The sequence below is a fragment of the Micropterus dolomieu genome, linkage group LG13, assembly GCF_021292245.1.
Source record: "Micropterus dolomieu isolate WLL.071019.BEF.003 ecotype Adirondacks linkage group LG13, ASM2129224v1, whole genome shotgun sequence".
Taxonomy (NCBI): domain Eukaryota; kingdom Metazoa; phylum Chordata; class Actinopteri; order Centrarchiformes; family Centrarchidae; genus Micropterus; species Micropterus dolomieu.
In genome coordinates, this window is record NC_060162.1 from 23,412,993 (window position 1) to 23,429,289 (window position 16,297).

The 16,297-nt window shown below is 40.4% G+C and overlaps 2 protein-coding genes across 2 annotated transcripts in view; both read left to right on the plus strand.

Annotated features, from left to right (window-relative positions):
- The window catches only part of gtf3c5 (general transcription factor IIIC, polypeptide 5), a 13,059-nt gene extending 6,311 nt beyond the window's left edge, over positions 1-6,748 (plus strand). The window contains exons 7-11 of the mRNA XM_046066771.1: positions 973-1,053; positions 4,206-4,294; positions 4,620-4,702; positions 6,165-6,307; positions 6,430-6,748. Coding sequence (XP_045922727.1) covers positions 973-1,053; positions 4,206-4,294; positions 4,620-4,702; positions 6,165-6,307; positions 6,430-6,623 — 590 coding nt within the window. The 3' untranslated portion in view covers positions 6,624-6,748. The remainder of the gene's footprint in view (positions 1-972; positions 1,054-4,205; positions 4,295-4,619; positions 4,703-6,164; positions 6,308-6,429) is intronic.
- A 2,017-nt stretch (positions 6,749-8,765) lies between these two features.
- cel.2 (carboxyl ester lipase, tandem duplicate 2) lies at positions 8,766-14,378 on the plus strand. Its single transcript, XM_046067063.1, has 11 exons — positions 8,766-8,831; positions 9,228-9,375; positions 9,695-9,814; positions 9,896-10,093; positions 10,219-10,349; positions 10,488-10,595; positions 10,737-10,851; positions 13,070-13,256; positions 13,435-13,638; positions 13,866-14,075; positions 14,198-14,378. The coding sequence occupies exons 1-11, from the start codon at positions 8,766-8,768 to the stop codon at positions 14,376-14,378; spliced, it is 1,668 nt and encodes a 555-aa protein (XP_045923019.1).
- Positions 14,379-16,297: the final 1,919 nt, after the last annotated feature.

The following is a 16,297-nucleotide window of genomic DNA, read 5'->3' on the forward strand; positions in this document are numbered from 1 at the left end:
ATCGACATCCACCCCGGCAAACTGAAACTGCTGCTGCCCGTCTTCGCCTATTACATGGTGAGCGGAGGGGGCGGAGTGGACTTGGTAAAGATTGTGGGCGTGCATTTCAAGTGGAAAAACATGTGCCATTCAAATGCATCTTCCATTATGTCATTCAACAGTGAAAGATTGAGCAATAAACCTGGTGAGGTGTTGCTTTGCAGTGGCTGAACATAAATGTCTTGAAATGGGAAATCTGTATCGAAATAGATTCCACGCTCATTTGTGAATATTTGTGAAGCTTGTAACATCATCATTTTTTTAGACTGCTGTTGTGAAGCTCCTTTCTGAAATAATGAACTCCAAAACAACAACCCCACAAGCAACAGCCTGCAAAGAACAAGTGTTCATGTTATTGTGTCCACTCTCTGTCTATATTATTGAGTGATTCATACAGTCTGTTCTCCTATGCAAATCACCAAAGAAATGTTATACAATTAAAAGTGGGAATCAACATTATTTTCTGCCCAAATGTAAGTGAAACATCGGATTTGCTTTTCTTTAGGTCACAGGACCGTGGAGGAGTCTGTGGGTGAGGCTGGGCTACGACCCCCGAAAGAGCACGGATTCCAAGAAATACCAGTTGCTAGACTTCAGGATCCGCTGTAGCACCAAGCACGGTAAGAACCGGAGGCAATTTTGTTTTACTGAGCTCTGTTCAGAATTACTATGGGTTTTTCATTCCTGACATCAAAGATTAAGAAGTGCTGTGACATTATATAATTCGATCACGTTAAATACTTTTAGGCAAATTTAGCTGAAATTAAATCCTTCTGTCTATGTTGAACAGCCGTTTTCAGTCAAACTTTCTTCAGTAGCCACTTCAACTATATAGTTCACTGTCAGTTTATTTTAATTATTTGAGTCTTAATGAAAAGTTAAGACCTGTCTGCCCGAACCTGACAGTTGATTCCTCTTCCTTCCCACTTTAAGGGTATTCATTATCTGACATGCCAGTAAAAGCCAAGCGGAGTTCCCTTAACTACAGTCTGTCTATCACATTCAACAAAGCAGGTGAGTTGGTGGATTCATTTAAATGTGTGCATTTATTTGACATGGAGGAAGCACTACAGAAGCAGTTAAATGGAATGCAGCCATCATTCATTTTATTTCATTCATTCATTTTAAGTTACACCTGTGTGCCACTAGGACTGTCGCAGTGAAGTAATTTCCACTGCTGCAATATGATGGGGTTCAACAGCGCAGTATGCGGTATTATCGCATTTTGTCATCAATTAAGTAATTTGGTGCCATATAGCAGAGTAAGAGTATCTTTCACCTCACTGCACAGCGAGCCGCTAACAGCAGCTTTATGGTCTGAGCAAGCTAGCTGCTGCGTGCTAGTCAACAACATGTTTGTTGACTATGTCTTTTTCAGACATAGCTATATCATTACCTTCAGGTATTGATCGAGTCAATTTACATACCGCAGCAATGCACGCGCACACCGGTGTGGAGCAGAATGGCTGTCCACAACTAACCACTGCGCTGTAGTAACGTTATAACTAAATTTCCACAGAAAGCAACATGAAAAACAGATGCAGGCTTCTGACACACTAGGCTTCTTAGTTAGTGAGCTTCAAATGAGGCTTACTGTCCACAGTTTCTCTGGACTGTCCCTCAGGAACGTTAGTCCAACATCGCTGAGCCTGCTAGCCACATTTTCCGCGCAATATGCTAACGCCAAGTTAGCTAACCTTTAAAATAAACAGTAAAACAACACGGCAACACTTACAGCTTCAGAGTTTTAATTCGGGCCACGTACAGCCCATGGCGATCAATCCTTGAACCGTTACAGAGCTTGTTTCGGTTGTGGAACTTTTGAAGCACTCATTTATTAATTTAACATGCACTGAAGTGTACAGTATGAACATTGCGGTTGTTGCGGTAATTGCGATCGTCCGCGGTAGGATGGACCAATAGGTATTTAAATTTTGCGGTTATGTTATCGCGACAGCCCTAACTGACACATTTCAAGTGTCTCCTATGGTAAAAAAGACCTGGCCAAGAGAGCAGCATCAGTGGGGGTGGGAATCACTGGGTACCTTACGATACAAGATTCATGGCTCTTGATAACGATAATATCACAATACAGCAATTCTGCTATAATCAGTATATCACTAGACAATTCAAAAATGATACATCGCGATATCTGTCTAACTATGAATACAAAATGCCCGTGAAAAAGTTTTCTCTATTTGTTGCAAATACAAACTGTTAGAAAACAGCACAGTTCTGCAGCACACGTTTTCAGTCTGTAAATTAAAACTACAGAACTATAGAGAAACTATCAGAAATTCCTATAAAAGGCACATAAAAATGCAAATTTACTGAATTGTTTTGCTGAAATTACAAATTGCTGTGTACCACCTAATACTACATCACATTATATTGATAATTGTTCAGTCACACAGCTGTTGTGCTGCCCTTTCTCCACCTAGTGGTAGCTGTATTTTTAGGCCACTGGGGGTTTTGGGTTTGAGTTTTGACCCTTTGGGGTTGCTGTAGCTAGTCTGTGTGGAGTGCTGAAGCAGTAGAGTAGCAGATCAAGACAGTGAAGTTAGCATCTCTTTTTTTATTTCACACAGAGCTCAGGAAACATATGTACTTGTATTTGCACAGTATGCCACTCAGGATGTTAAACATGTGAAGCAAAATGTGTAGTTTATTTTAAGATTATGATATCGTGATTGCGATGCTAATTTCCCTAAGCACGTTAATGGTGATTCCATTATGTTAGCATTGAGCTAACCGTCAAAGCGCTATTTTTTTTTTTAATTTTATTTTATGTATCGATATGATGGGCTGGAATATAGATATGGTATCACGGAAAAATTATAACTATATATTGTTGTATAGATTTTTTGGGCACACCCCTAAGCATCAGGTTGCACATAAATATTGCAGACAAAAACAGAAAAGGGCACGGAGGTTGTTTTAAAGTCACATGTTCCATACAGCTTCTAATTGTGTATTATTTGAATCAATCAGTCGATTAACCGAGCCGATATCTGCCATTTTGAGATAATGTAGAACGCTAATAGTGCTCCCCCCTTGTGAGTTTTGGGAAGGTTGTGAAAAAGTTAGTTTTGAGCCCTATATGTTTTTTTCCATCCTAAATGACAACTAATCTAATTTAAAGCCATTACTGTCTAGTGTTAAATATATATTAATATACTGTAGAGAATAATGCAGTTGAATGACGTCACTTCAGACAAACTGTACCTGTCCCTTACACACATTCTGAAATCTACATCCTAACCTAATCAGGGCGCAAGACAAATTTTTCGCATTGGTTGCACTGCCACAAACTTTAGGTACACCCAATTTTTCACAGCACCTTTAGCGCCATAACCGTATATTCTAACCTTCTGAAATATCCAAAACACATTGATAGTTATAAAAATTATTGGACACCTACAGGTACATTTTTGTAATTATTTATTATTAAAATAAACTTCATTATTTTAAAACAAAACTTAAAAAGTGCTAAAGTTTAAAGTGCTTGATAGACTGAAAAATAAAAAAAACTAAAATGAATAAAAAGTGTGTGCTGCTCTCAGATACTTACAGAAAATCCCCTCAAGCTGGACCAAGTCCAGAAAAATTTAACTAAACGTCACAACTGCAAGAACTGGGATTGGTCGGCTCGATGGCATTGCATTTCCTCCAAGCTGCTAGCTTAGAAGCCAGTTTTACTCGTGGCCAAACAAGCAGCTTTCTTGCTTCTGATATCTGCTTTATATCTCAGCCATCAGTCGCCCTGCTGTGTAAATATCAGAATTGGCCATTGAAAAACCAGCTTTATTGCTGAAACATTACATTTATTCATTTAGCTGAAGCTTTTATCCAAAGTGACTTAGAATTGCTAAGTCTGTGGCGACAAACTTTCATTTCATTGTACAACCTTGGTCCTTCAAATGTTTGGTACTCATTCACTCTACATCCATGTTGCTATACTGCTGCCTGCTTTCAGAAATGTAACTCCATCCACCTCCCCAGCATGCTCAGGATTGTTCCAGGCCATCACATGAGCAGAGCCAAACTGAAATGCATATTGCTGCAATAAATGGTTCAAATCTTGACCCTAGTCTTTAATAATCTCCATTGCGTAACGTTCCATTGCTGTTGCCAAGGTAAACTGACAACATGTTTTTTATTCCCAGGTCCCCAGCCAGCTAGCGTGATGGAGCTTCCATCTCAGGAGGGCCCAAGCACCAGTCGAGATCCAGTCCCAGTCACATATCAGCTGAAGGTCAGTGAGGGTCCAGTATCTAGCTTAATCCAGCCTAGTTATGAGAAAACATTATTGGATCATGGTGTTAAAATGCTAGTTTCAATCCCTTCTTGCTTAATGGCAGAACGGATTTCATGGTTAGATTTTACATTTTGTCATATCTTGTGTTTTTCATTTATAAAATTTTTAACACTTTGGATCTCCAAAAGCGTAAAGATTAACATGCTGGAAGATAATAAGGGCTGTCTTATCTATTGATGGTCAAGGGTTGCAGTAAACTTTGATTAGACAAAATCTGCATGATGTCTGCAGCGATACAAACTGACCCGTTTTTCCTCCACAGGAGTCATCTTACATTTTCAGAGAGGGCATGCTGCCTCCTCACAGACAGATGTTTTACCAGCTCTGTGATTTGGAAGTGGAGAGGTACGTTACTGTACACACAAGTCTTGCCTTTACATTAGGGGTGGGAATCACCAGAGGCCCCCCGATACGATATTATCACGATATTTATGTTGAGATTCAATTTTATTGCAATTTTTAATATATTGCAATTTATTACCTTTTTCCAACTTCCAATTAGGTCCCTAAAGTCAAACTTTTTCAACATCTGTTTATCTAAAAAGATACATTTCTCTGTTTGTTCATATCACTTTTTCAGTCCTCTATATGGTCCTGTTAAGTTTTCTAGTGGACTAAAAAAGCAGATTTTATTATTCTAGTACCAAAAAGTTAAAACTCCCATCTGCAATTTATATACTAAAATATCGATACTTGGCGTCCATGTATCGATACAGTATCGCCATTGCAAATATCGCGATACTATGCTGTATCGATTTTTTCCCCCCGCCCCTACTTTACATATTATATATTTTCATCTAAAGAACTTGAAGATAACTCGAGTTAATGTCGGGGTGTCTGCAAGTGCTGAGAAGTCCTAAGAATTAGGCAGTTAAGTCATGAAAAGTACATGTAGTTTTATACATGTAGTTTTTCGAATTCAATTTAAGGGATCTAAAACTGTTTTTGTGCCTTGTTTTTTTATTTATTTATTTTTTAACCACAACTGGCATAAAACTGGTTTCAGTGTGAATTGCTTAAAATTGCAGGCACAGATGTTCCTAATGGCTTTTCATAATTTAAGCCATTAAGCTGACCAGAAAGGGTTTTTTTTTTTTTTTTTTTTTTAGAGTTCAATTGGTTTTCACCCAGATTTTATATTTAACCTTGTTTGCTTAATAAGTAACAACAGAACAGAATGTTTGCGCTTGTTTGATTTTTTTACATCATTTCTTTATTGATTTTTTTTCATAATAAAAAAAAAAAAGAGTTCTAGGAACCCCCAGTGTAACATGTTTTAGGTACCGTAGGTAAATAGTGGTAGAAGTATTCCAATACCCCAACAGAATAAAGTAAATGTCAGTAAAGGCATATCACATCATCAGTAGTTATTATAATGAAAATGTCCCTGTTGTTGTGGTTTTGTTGCAGTGGTGGAAGAAATACTCAGATCTTCAATTTATAGCTCGGGTAGCCAATTTATTATTAAGCATTTTTTGTTAAAGTTGCTTAAATTCTCTTTACATCACGACAGCAATCAATAAATCAAATGCTCTGATACAAAAAAAAAAAAAATCTGGTATCTGTGGCTGTTGGACATTAATAAGCACGGCTGTCTCCCTACCTACATGTCAACCTACGGGCACTCACTGCGTATGAAGTGTTTTGAGGGAGTGAGTTTGGAGTGAGTGGGATTTTCTCGGCTGGATACTTGCGAAACGTTGCCTGCCCCAGCTTTAACATAGCAATACCACAGTGTAGAAATACCTGTAGTGTAGTTACTTTCCACCACTGTTCCGGTGTGATGCAGCTATTTGTGTGTCTCCAGTATCAAACAGGTGATTGAGCAGACCGGCGATAACGAGCAGGTATGTGACGAGCGGGACGGCTGGTGTCGTCTCGGCACCACAGACAAGCTGCGAGACATGATCTCAGCCATGATTAAGAAGGTCATCCGAGCCCAGAAACCCAGTAAGGAAAATGTCCATCACAAAGAATGGCTGTCTTATGGTAGTCACAGCATGACCAAAAGCGTGGCCAGGGCCGGTGTTAGTGCAAGCCAAAACCAAAGTGATGTTATTTTTCTCCCTCAGCATTGCCAGAAAGGCCCAAGAGACGCAGACGCCCAGGCCTAGGTTTAAGATCCCCAGAGAACGATGTGGATGAAGAAGAAGAGGTGCAGGATGATGAGAACAAGGATGATGAAGAGGAAGATGAGGACGATGATTTTCAGCCGTCAGAGGGAAGTGAAAATGAGATGGAGACAGAAATTCTGGATTATATGTAACAAAAGACAACCATTTTCATGAAATTAATCTTGACTGTTAATGTTAATTGTCCACCATTTCTGTAAATGATGATATGAACAATTTTTTGAGTTAAATGTAAATAAAAAGTATTTCTAGTGGTTTATGTAAGAGTTGTATCATCTTTGTAACAGTGTTTTTAGTTAATATTGTGTCGGGGATACAGGGGGCGGTGCAGTGGTTAGCACTATCGCCTCACAGCAAGAAGGTGGTGGGTTCAAACCCCGGTTGCCCCGGTTTCTGTGTGGATGTGGTTTGCATGTTCTCTCCGTATCCGCGTGGGTTCTCTCCGGGTGCTCCGGCTTCCTCCCACCATCCAAAGACATGCACAATTGGTGTCTATAGGTATGAGTGGTTGTCTGTCTATGTGTGGCCCTGTGATGGACTGGCGACCTGTCCAGGGTGTACCCTGCCTTTACCCCGCCCAGTGTCAGCTGGGATAGGCCCCCGTGACCTGATGGATGGATACCTGACAGGGAGACTCAAGATTCAGTTTTTCTTCAGATCTTCAAAATCATGACACAGGAGATACAAGGCATTGTCAAGGCAAATGCTGTAAATACTGTGTATCATGTACTTAAAAAAATTCATTGATGCCCTGTCTTGCTGTCCCTGTGTAACTGTATCTCCTATGCTCTTCAGACTGTGCTGGGTGATACAGCAAACCTTCATGCAATGGCACGTATGGATGTGCCATCCTGGAGGAGCTGGACTACCTACCTCAATCACTTACGCTTCCTAACTGGACCCATTGAAATCCCTGAAGTTTAATTGACTTGATGTTATACTGTGATGATTAAGTGTTCCCTTTTTTCCCTTTTTTCTTTGCGCAGTGTAGAAGAATCATGAAAAATGTGAAAACGGCAATGAGAAAAAAAACATACAGGATAAATGCTACAAACTACTGCTAATCTAACAGTTTGGATGTATTGTGTCTTCCTGGTGGTGTGTGGCCCCTGGCTGGACATACTGTTTGTATCCACATGAGTATGAGAACAATGTATGTGTGTATACTGTAGTGACTATGAAGAGGGCAGCCATGACAATACTTATGTGTAGGTTATTGCAGATCTATACACTCACTGGCATTTAGGAGATCGGCTCATTTTAAATTAATTTCACTAAAATTGCCCTCATTATAAGCTAAGCTGAAGGTATTTACAGTCCAGCTTTGCCGCGTAAGGAAAATGGTTATACATGAAACAAGGATCAACTTTTGGATTGGCTGCTGCAGTGTGACATTGTGTCCACTTGGAAAGCTGTGTTAAGTCAGAAGATGTTGCCTTCCTGATATACATCTGCAAAAGTGAGAAACTAAAAATCACTTCAAACTTCAGTCACACAAACCTTTTCGATGAAAGCATTCACTTCTGTATAGTGTTTTTATTTTAACTCAACAATTTCTTAAAGAAGCTATTATATGTAATTTCAGATTACATGTGTCAATAGAGAAAGAAGGTCTCAGTCTATCTGGATTTACCCTTATTATGTCTAATAATTGTTTTCAGATCATTATATTCACATTTCCAATCACGTTCTCAAGCAGGTGATGATATTTTATATTCCAATATTTCAAATTGTATGTCCCACTTTATGAGCAGTCAAGTAAAACAGGTGAAGTAGATGAGTAAATGGTTTATATAAACTTGGTTTCGAGGACGGAAAAACACAAATGGAATCTTTGAGGTTTTTATCAAATGGGCATTTCACATCCCATGACATTTTTGGCTGAATTAGGATCCTTACTGATAACACCTACCACTTGTGCCAAACTGACACATCACGTAACACTAAGCATTTTAACTTGGTTACTGCTGACTTCATCAGTCTCCACTACCAATGTCAAAATGATAACCACTTATCTAACATGTTGATAGGTTATATAACTTGGCCTCCATTTGCTGTTTGATTGCTACATGATTAAGCCCAAAAACATTTGAAAGTGTTTGAAGTGATGTGAAGGATTGAGGAAAGTGTTGTGGACACAAGGTGGTTAAACATTATGTGTTATGTAACAGTGAGAAAAGCAGGCCCGCACACTGCACACTAGTCAGATGTTGTTTGGGGGAGGGGTCTCCTTTATAAGTTTGACCAACAATGAACCTGGTCTTCACAGCGCGGTCATGATGGCAAAGCTCGGGATTTTGGTAGCTGTGGCTGTGTTTCTGGAGACGGTCTCCGCCGCCTCTGTAAGTGTCACAACTATTTTATTCTATTTTTCCTAAAGAACCCTGTTCAAGTTCTCTGTGTTCAGTATGTTAAAGAGTTTTTTTTTTATCATTTTTGCACCCAAAGACTTCCTGAAATCCATCTTTTATCCCTAATTAAGAAAGCATGATTATTTGTTTTTGAGCCATCAATCACTGATAGATTGTACTGGAACACAAGTCTATGTGTCGCAACATATTTCTACCCTATTCGTTTGTAATAAAGCATTGTTGAAATTGCTCTTATATGACAAAAAAAACATGCCAAGTGGAAACTGAGAATTCAAATCTAAATGCTTTATATGAAATATGATTTAAAAAAGCAAATTTTTTGGTGGACTACTTTATCAACTCAATTTCTTGCATTGTGTTCTGTAGCTCGGTGTGGTGTACACAGAGGGAGGTATGGTGCAGGGTAAGAATATTCGTCTTGGGTTCCGCCGTCATATGGACGTCTTCAGGGGGATTCCCTTTGCTGACATCCCTGGGAGGTTTGAGAAACCAAAGCGTCACCCTGGCTGGGATGGTGGGTAGACTGGTTGAACTTCTCACTTACTGGGTTTACATCTAGTCCAATAACTACAAACTATAATTCACACCACAAATATATGTATGCTCCTTTAGCAATCATGGCCATGACTCCTAGCAGCTAAATCCACTCCCCCTTCTGTTTTAACTTTAATTGAATTGACTGAAAAGGTTTTATCTTCAAGCTGTAGAGATAAATGAGCATCAGCTAAAGGCCTAAACTGTATAATGTAATATGTCATGAAAAGATACATAATTTATTCCGGTAATTTCCAAAAGTCTTACACTGCTATTACACTCCATGTGTCTCTCTTCAGGTGTTCTGAAGGCCACTGAGTACAGGAAGAGATGTCTTCAGTTGAACCTTATCATGAATGACGTCAGAGGCAGTGAGGACTGTCTTTACCTCAACATCTGGGTTCCTCACAGTGGCTCAGGTAAAGACTGAGAGAAGCTCACAGAGTGTCATCCATTTTAGATCCGCACTACCACTGGTTCCATTTCTCTTTGCTCTCTAGTGTCCACTGATCTGCCAGTGATGGTCTGGATCTACGGAGGAGGCTTCCTGGTGGGGGGCTCGATGGGTGCTAACTTCCTAGACAACTACCTGTACAGCGGACAGGAGATTGCCGAAAGAGGAAACGTTATTGTGGTGACGTTGGGATACCGCGTGGGGACTCTGGGCTTCCTAAGCACAGGCGACTCTAACTTACCTGGTAGGTCCCAATGACAGAATTGTACAGAGCCTGGAAGGTGTAGGCCTCCACGCCAATGTTTCTAAATTGTTTAATCAAAAGAGCAATTCCTGCTGTGATTGAGTGAAAAGTTTGATCTTCGTCAGGAAACTACGGTATGTGGGACCAGCAACACGCCATTGCCTGGGTGCACAGGAACATCCGCTCATTTGGAGGAGACCCTGACAACATCACCATCTTTGGAGAGTCTGCAGGTGCAGCTAGTGTCAGCATGCAGGTGAGAGGCTTTTTTCTGGGTGTCTAGCTTATTGTGTGAGATGATAGACATTCACCATTTGTAAATATGAATGTAACTATCTAAAAGTATATATTTTATATTTTATATTAAAATATTTTACTGTCTGCCTGCCCACAGACTCTCACTCCCCACAACAAGGGTTTGTTCAAGAGAGCAATCTCGCAGAGCGGGGTTGCCCTTTGCCCCTGGGCAATTAACAAGAACCCCCGCAGATTTGCTGAGGAGGTACATAACAAGCTTCACTGACACATTTTATTTCTATTGAACTTTTAATACCATTTGCAATAGTTATCTTGAATTTAAAGGTGTACATACTGTATAACTTAAGAGCTGAGAAACGATTGATGTTGTGAAACCTCTCCCCAGGTTGCTCTGAAGGTCAACTGCCCCACCGATCATACTATGGCTGCCTGTTTGAAGATGACTGATCCTGTGCAACTAACGATGGCTGGCACTCTCAGTCTGTCCAGCTCAGCCGACCGTAAGGACTAAACTCCACACAGCCTAGTTTACATTTTCATTTTACACATTGTGTCAATGCTTTCAGCCAGAGCCACGCACAGTTAAGTAAGCTTGTATGGAAACTAGCAGTTTATTGGGTCTGATAACATCAGAAAAGAATCAAAGAAGCTGTTTAACCACATTCGCTCCCCCAGATCAACAATTCCAGCAACTGTATTATAACTATTTCATCTCTCTGTATGGCGTGTCCAGTCAGTGCTATGGGTGTAAGACGATGTGAAGGTAGGCAAAGCAGCCAGTAAGCACGTTACCATCGACCTGTTTTTAATGCACATTTAGGAAAAAAGTTGAAATATTACAAAAAAGATTGAAGCAAAATGTGACAAATGGTAATATAAACAGTCATGACATAGCTGAAGCATTTAACTTTAATGTCCACTGATGCTTCCGCTCCAATATAGACACGAAAAAGTAATCTTGTTGCACCCTCTTCTTCTGCAGTGTTTAAATGACACCCGACTAGAAAATTAGTGCCTCCATTTATTTATTATGTTATATCTTGATGCACCCTATTGTAATTCTCACATAACATTGGTGGATGGAAATGTGCATTCGTTCGCATTTTGTGTTGCAGATTTTCTGGAAATGTGTTTACAATTTGCTGTAAATTTGGATGGAAACTTGGCTAGTGAGTGTTGCCCTGAAAGGTGGGGTTTGGGATTCTGGAAAAGTCCTATAGCCTGCCATGACAAATACCATGATATTGATATATTAATGTAAGCTGGGTTGTGGGTTAGCAAACTGTTGCTTCAGTTGCTGCTGCGAAGCTAACAAGCAGAGAGTATAAGATGGTTTCCCAGAGCCAGCACGCCAGCTCCAGAGAGCAATACTCACAACTCTCCTGCTACTATAGCTAACATCACTACAATAGCATATCTTGGCAAACTAGAGTAACTAAGTAAGCTGAATGTCTGTGGGCAAGTCATTTTACGTCACCTGACACGCATATCATGGTTGGATAGTGTTGTGTTGTTTCCTACTTACAGAGCCATCTGTGCGCAAACACTGATTTTTTTTTTCAGCGCACACACTGGGCACGCAGACCAGGAGGAGATTTTCACTGAATTAGAATTTTTTATTGGATTTGAATTGCATACCAAACCTTTAAGGGCCCTAACAAACCAAATAGACCTCGACCAGCTGCTGACCTCACACTGCCTAATGTCTTCAAACATTTGTAGACTACAGCAAAGATTATCCCCAATGGCTGACATTTAGAGAGAGCGTAATTAAGTCCCGCCCACACTGAAGGGGAAAACATTTCATCGCTCTGTTGTGTTGGCTCAATAGTTCGTATTGCAATGGTGCGTCCTTGTCACTTCCAAATGCCTCAAAGCTGCTGTGTGGTGGGGTGCACTACAAACAGGGTAAAGAACACAAAACGCAGCTGCTATAAGCTGCCAAACCATAAAAGTGAGCCTTTAAGAAGGCAAAAGTGGATACAGACATTAAGATGCGAGGCACCAGCAGGAAGAATGGAAGAACTGTGAGGTCTTGACACTCAGTATGTCTACATGTGCAGCAAGCATGGTTTTTCAAAGTGAAGAGGTTGAATCTAACTTAACTGTTCAAGGCCTGGTTTTGATCTATGTTAGGTTAAATGATGATCTTACCTGGTGATTCGATTAAATAGTAATTCACTTATGGTCATTCAGTGGGATAGTTTCTTCAAGAAGTGCAAGGTAAGGACAAGGGACACTGAGACAGACCATCAAAATTGAGTTTGTCAACATACTTTTTCCTCTCTTTCTTCATCTTTACATCTACTGTTTTTAGCTAGCTACTGAAATGTAGTTATTATTGCATCCCTTGGTTGCATATTGTGGCGCAGATTGTTGTCCCCTCCGTTGGCGTGTATTTCAGAGTTTGATGTGTTGCTCTCTGTCAAATTTCAATTGCTATTGTAGGGGAACTAATATGCTATATTCAAATTAGCAAAATTGAGAGATTGATTGGTGCTTCCATCCCTTTCATATTAAGAGTTTTGTTTTATGCATGTATGAAAAGCAAAATTACAGAAACAAATCTGTGGGTGCACAGGTGGTGCGGGCCAAACTTCCTCCAACTTGGGCTTCACCAGCCAACAGCAGATCTAGAAAGTAGCACATTTGAATGCCAGTTATGTATAAAACATACATATTTTACTGCATGTGTCTGATTGTACCTGCCCCTGTCAGACCCCCTCGTGTTCAATCTGGCCCTATCTCCTGTGATCGACGGCGACTTCCTGCCAGATGAGCCTTACAACTTATTCCACAATGCAGCTGAAATTGACTACATCGCTGGAGTCAATGACATGGACGGACACCTCTTCACTGGTTTAGATGTTCCCTCAATTAACTCCCCACTGGTGGACACCCCTATGTGAGTTCAAGCCAATATAGATCACAGTGTGAAACATTGACAATTCTGCAACTGATCTACCCAGAGCAACATACCATATCATACCATACCATATATTCTGAGAGCAGTGGTAGCAGTTTTGCTGGCAGAAAGGTGTTTTATTAGAACTGATTTTCAAACCATCTCTTCCTTATTGCAGTGAGGATGTGAAGAGGCTCCTGGCTGCGTACACTAAGGAGAAGGGAAAGGCTGGTTTGGAAAACGCCTATTCCACATACACCTCAACCTGGGGGTCAAATCCCAGCAAGGAGACCGTCAAGAAAACCGTTGTGGAGATTGGAACAGACTATATCTTCCTGGTTCCTACTCAGACTGCCCTCTACCTTCATGCTGCCAACGCTACGTAAGAATGAGATTTTAATTGGGTCATTGCAAAAAACAGTATCATGCATCTGTATGGTTAGGTGCAAGGCACCAAATAACTGGCCCTAATATTGTATTTTCTAAGAGTTAAGAAGAATTCAGCTTTTAGAGTGCTTTGTTTCTGTGCTTTGTTTCTTCTTTATTTATTTAGCCCCCTCTGTGGTGTGGTCATTGTCACAGCTCTATTTTTTCCTTGTCTCACTAAAGAACTGGCCGCACCTACTCGTACCTCTTCTCTCAGCCCAACCGTATGGGCGGCATTGGCAGGCCCTACCCCAGCTGGATGGGAGCTGACCACGCTGATGACCTACAGTACATGTTCGGAAAGCCTTTTACCACACCCCTGGGGTACTGGCCTCGCCACCGTGATGTCTCCCGTTATATGATCGCCTACTGGACCAACTTTGCCAAAACTGGGTATAATTCTGCACATAATACTTAGGAGCATCACATAAATCAAACAAATCTGAATCTGACATTGAAAAAGAAAACTGCAACTGCGTCAGTTCAGCTGTCCTTGTTTCTGTTTTTTTCCACAGAGACCCCAACAAAGGAGAGAAGGTGCCTGCTACCTGGCCAAAATTCACCAGCACTGGACACCAGTTCCTGGAGATCAATTCCAATATGGACAAGAGCTATGTTAGACAGAAGATGAGAATGCGTTACGTGCATTTTTGGACTAGCGTCCTACCCAGCCTTCCTGTAATCATCTCAGAATAAAGAGTTTTTGCAAATATTTGTGCACCTGCAGTGTTGACCCACAGACCTTCAGATCAAATCAGTATTGGTTCATAAAAAAATTAACTCATGACGAAGACAAATTATATTGTGCCTCTTTACAATATGTAGGGCTGAACAGATTCACTTACATGAATGGCATGTGAGTATGGAGGATATTTTTGGTCATAATTAAAATAAAATAAAAAGTCCAGATAGAAAATGAAAAGAAATTTAAAGAGAAATTTATATTATTTTACTTCACAACTAGGAATAATCAGGCCACAATTAAACTTCAAAACATAAAGGAGATAATAAAAGCAAATTTATATTCTAAAATGATGATTTGAAAATGTAAAGCGACAATCAAAAAGTGAAATACAAAATGCAAAAGTGTCAGCATGCAGGTTCATGCAGTTTCAGTTTAAACTGAAATGCCCAAACAGAATTCTTAAATTGTAAAGATGAAATTGAAAATGGGTATGGAAATAAGAAAAGGGAAACATCAAATATGAGATTCAAAATGGAAATGCTTAAATGGAAATGCCTAAAGGCTCATGCAGACTACACGACTTTCAGCGTCGGCCAATCGGTGTGCTGTTCCCGCTACACAACTTGCTGTCTTGCGACGGGAGCCTTGAAGTCGTTGTGGCGTTCACACTACGTGACTCATCAGTGACAGGGGGTCACACACTACACTGACATCGGCTGTGCCACCCGACGCAGGTCTCCAAACCACGTTTTGTCAAGAAGAAATGGGAAATGAGGGAAACCTACACACAAAACTGCTGTTGTTTGTTATTATAAAGATAGCATTTATAAAGACAAAGGATCTGGGTGAAAGAATGGATTAGCACACACAGGTAGCAGGGATTGTCTGAGCTACAGAGAGAGCTGGAGAGGAGTAAAGAGGGTTTTGTGGTGAAAAAGTACCTGCCTGCTCTGCCAGCTGCCTGCTCTCATTGGCTGGATTTGGATGTCAAGTCGGCCGACTCCTCCAGATATTTGACTTGCTAGATATCTGGCAGACGTCGGCGATGTGACAGTGATGTGTCGGGGAGTAGTTCACACATAACGACTGGCGACCGCCGATCAACCGCTGATTTACCCCCGATCACAGCCTGACGGTCACCGAGCTCGCCGAGCGGCAAATCGGGCTAAAAATCGTGTAGTGTGAACTAGGCTTAAATTAAAAACTTAAATATAATATAAAATCAATACTTTTTTTGCATTTGCACTTTGTGAGCTTTTATACTGTCTATGTCTCAGTCACGTGCATACTACTTGTCCGTGCTGAACAGTAGAGAGAGAGAATTGTGGGGCTTATATACCCTGTCAGTGCCAGATATTAATGAAATGAAAAGGACACAAAGTTGGAAACTTCTGTCATAAATTGGGAAATATTGTGACCCTGGAAGGAAACTGGGAGAGGGCAATGAAAAATGGGAGTCTTCCATGACAATCCAGAGGATTGGCAACCTCTGTGGCCCTCCGTACAACAGAGCATTGTGTGTGACATCATATTATTCATTTGCACACACGGGTCACTTTCAGTTGAGACTGGAGTTTGATTTGGCCCACATTTAAAAATAATGTGAACAGTCAATCAAAAAAAATTGGATCTGGGCAATACATTGAAGTTGAGCTTTAAGGCTGCAGTGTGAACATAGCTTAAGAGTCTGCAGCCATGCTATTGGTGCTTTGAACGAAATGCTAATGCCTGCATGCTAACATGTTTTTCATTTTTTTCAATAACATTAATGTCTATTCAAAAATGTATGCCAACTCATCTAGTTAAGATATTTCAAGTGAAAACTTTGACCTTCTGGTGGCACTATAGGGAGAAAGGAGGTCACCAAAGTCATAAGGATTCAAACTCTGCGTGCCATAAATATCTATGATAAACTGTCATAGTTTTTAAA

Coding starts and splice junctions, on each gene's coding strand:
- cel.2 (XM_046067063.1), top strand. CDS start 8,766: ATGATGGCAAAGCTCGGGATTTTGGTAGCTGTGGCTGTGTTTCTGGAG. Junction 10,094..10,218: donor AGGCGACTCTAACTTACCTG/GTAGGTCCCAAT, acceptor GATCTTCGTCAG/GAAACTACGGTATGTGGGAC. Junction 13,257..13,434: donor CCACTGGTGGACACCCCTAT/GTGAGTTCAAGC, acceptor TCCTTATTGCAG/TGAGGATGTGAAGAGGCTCC.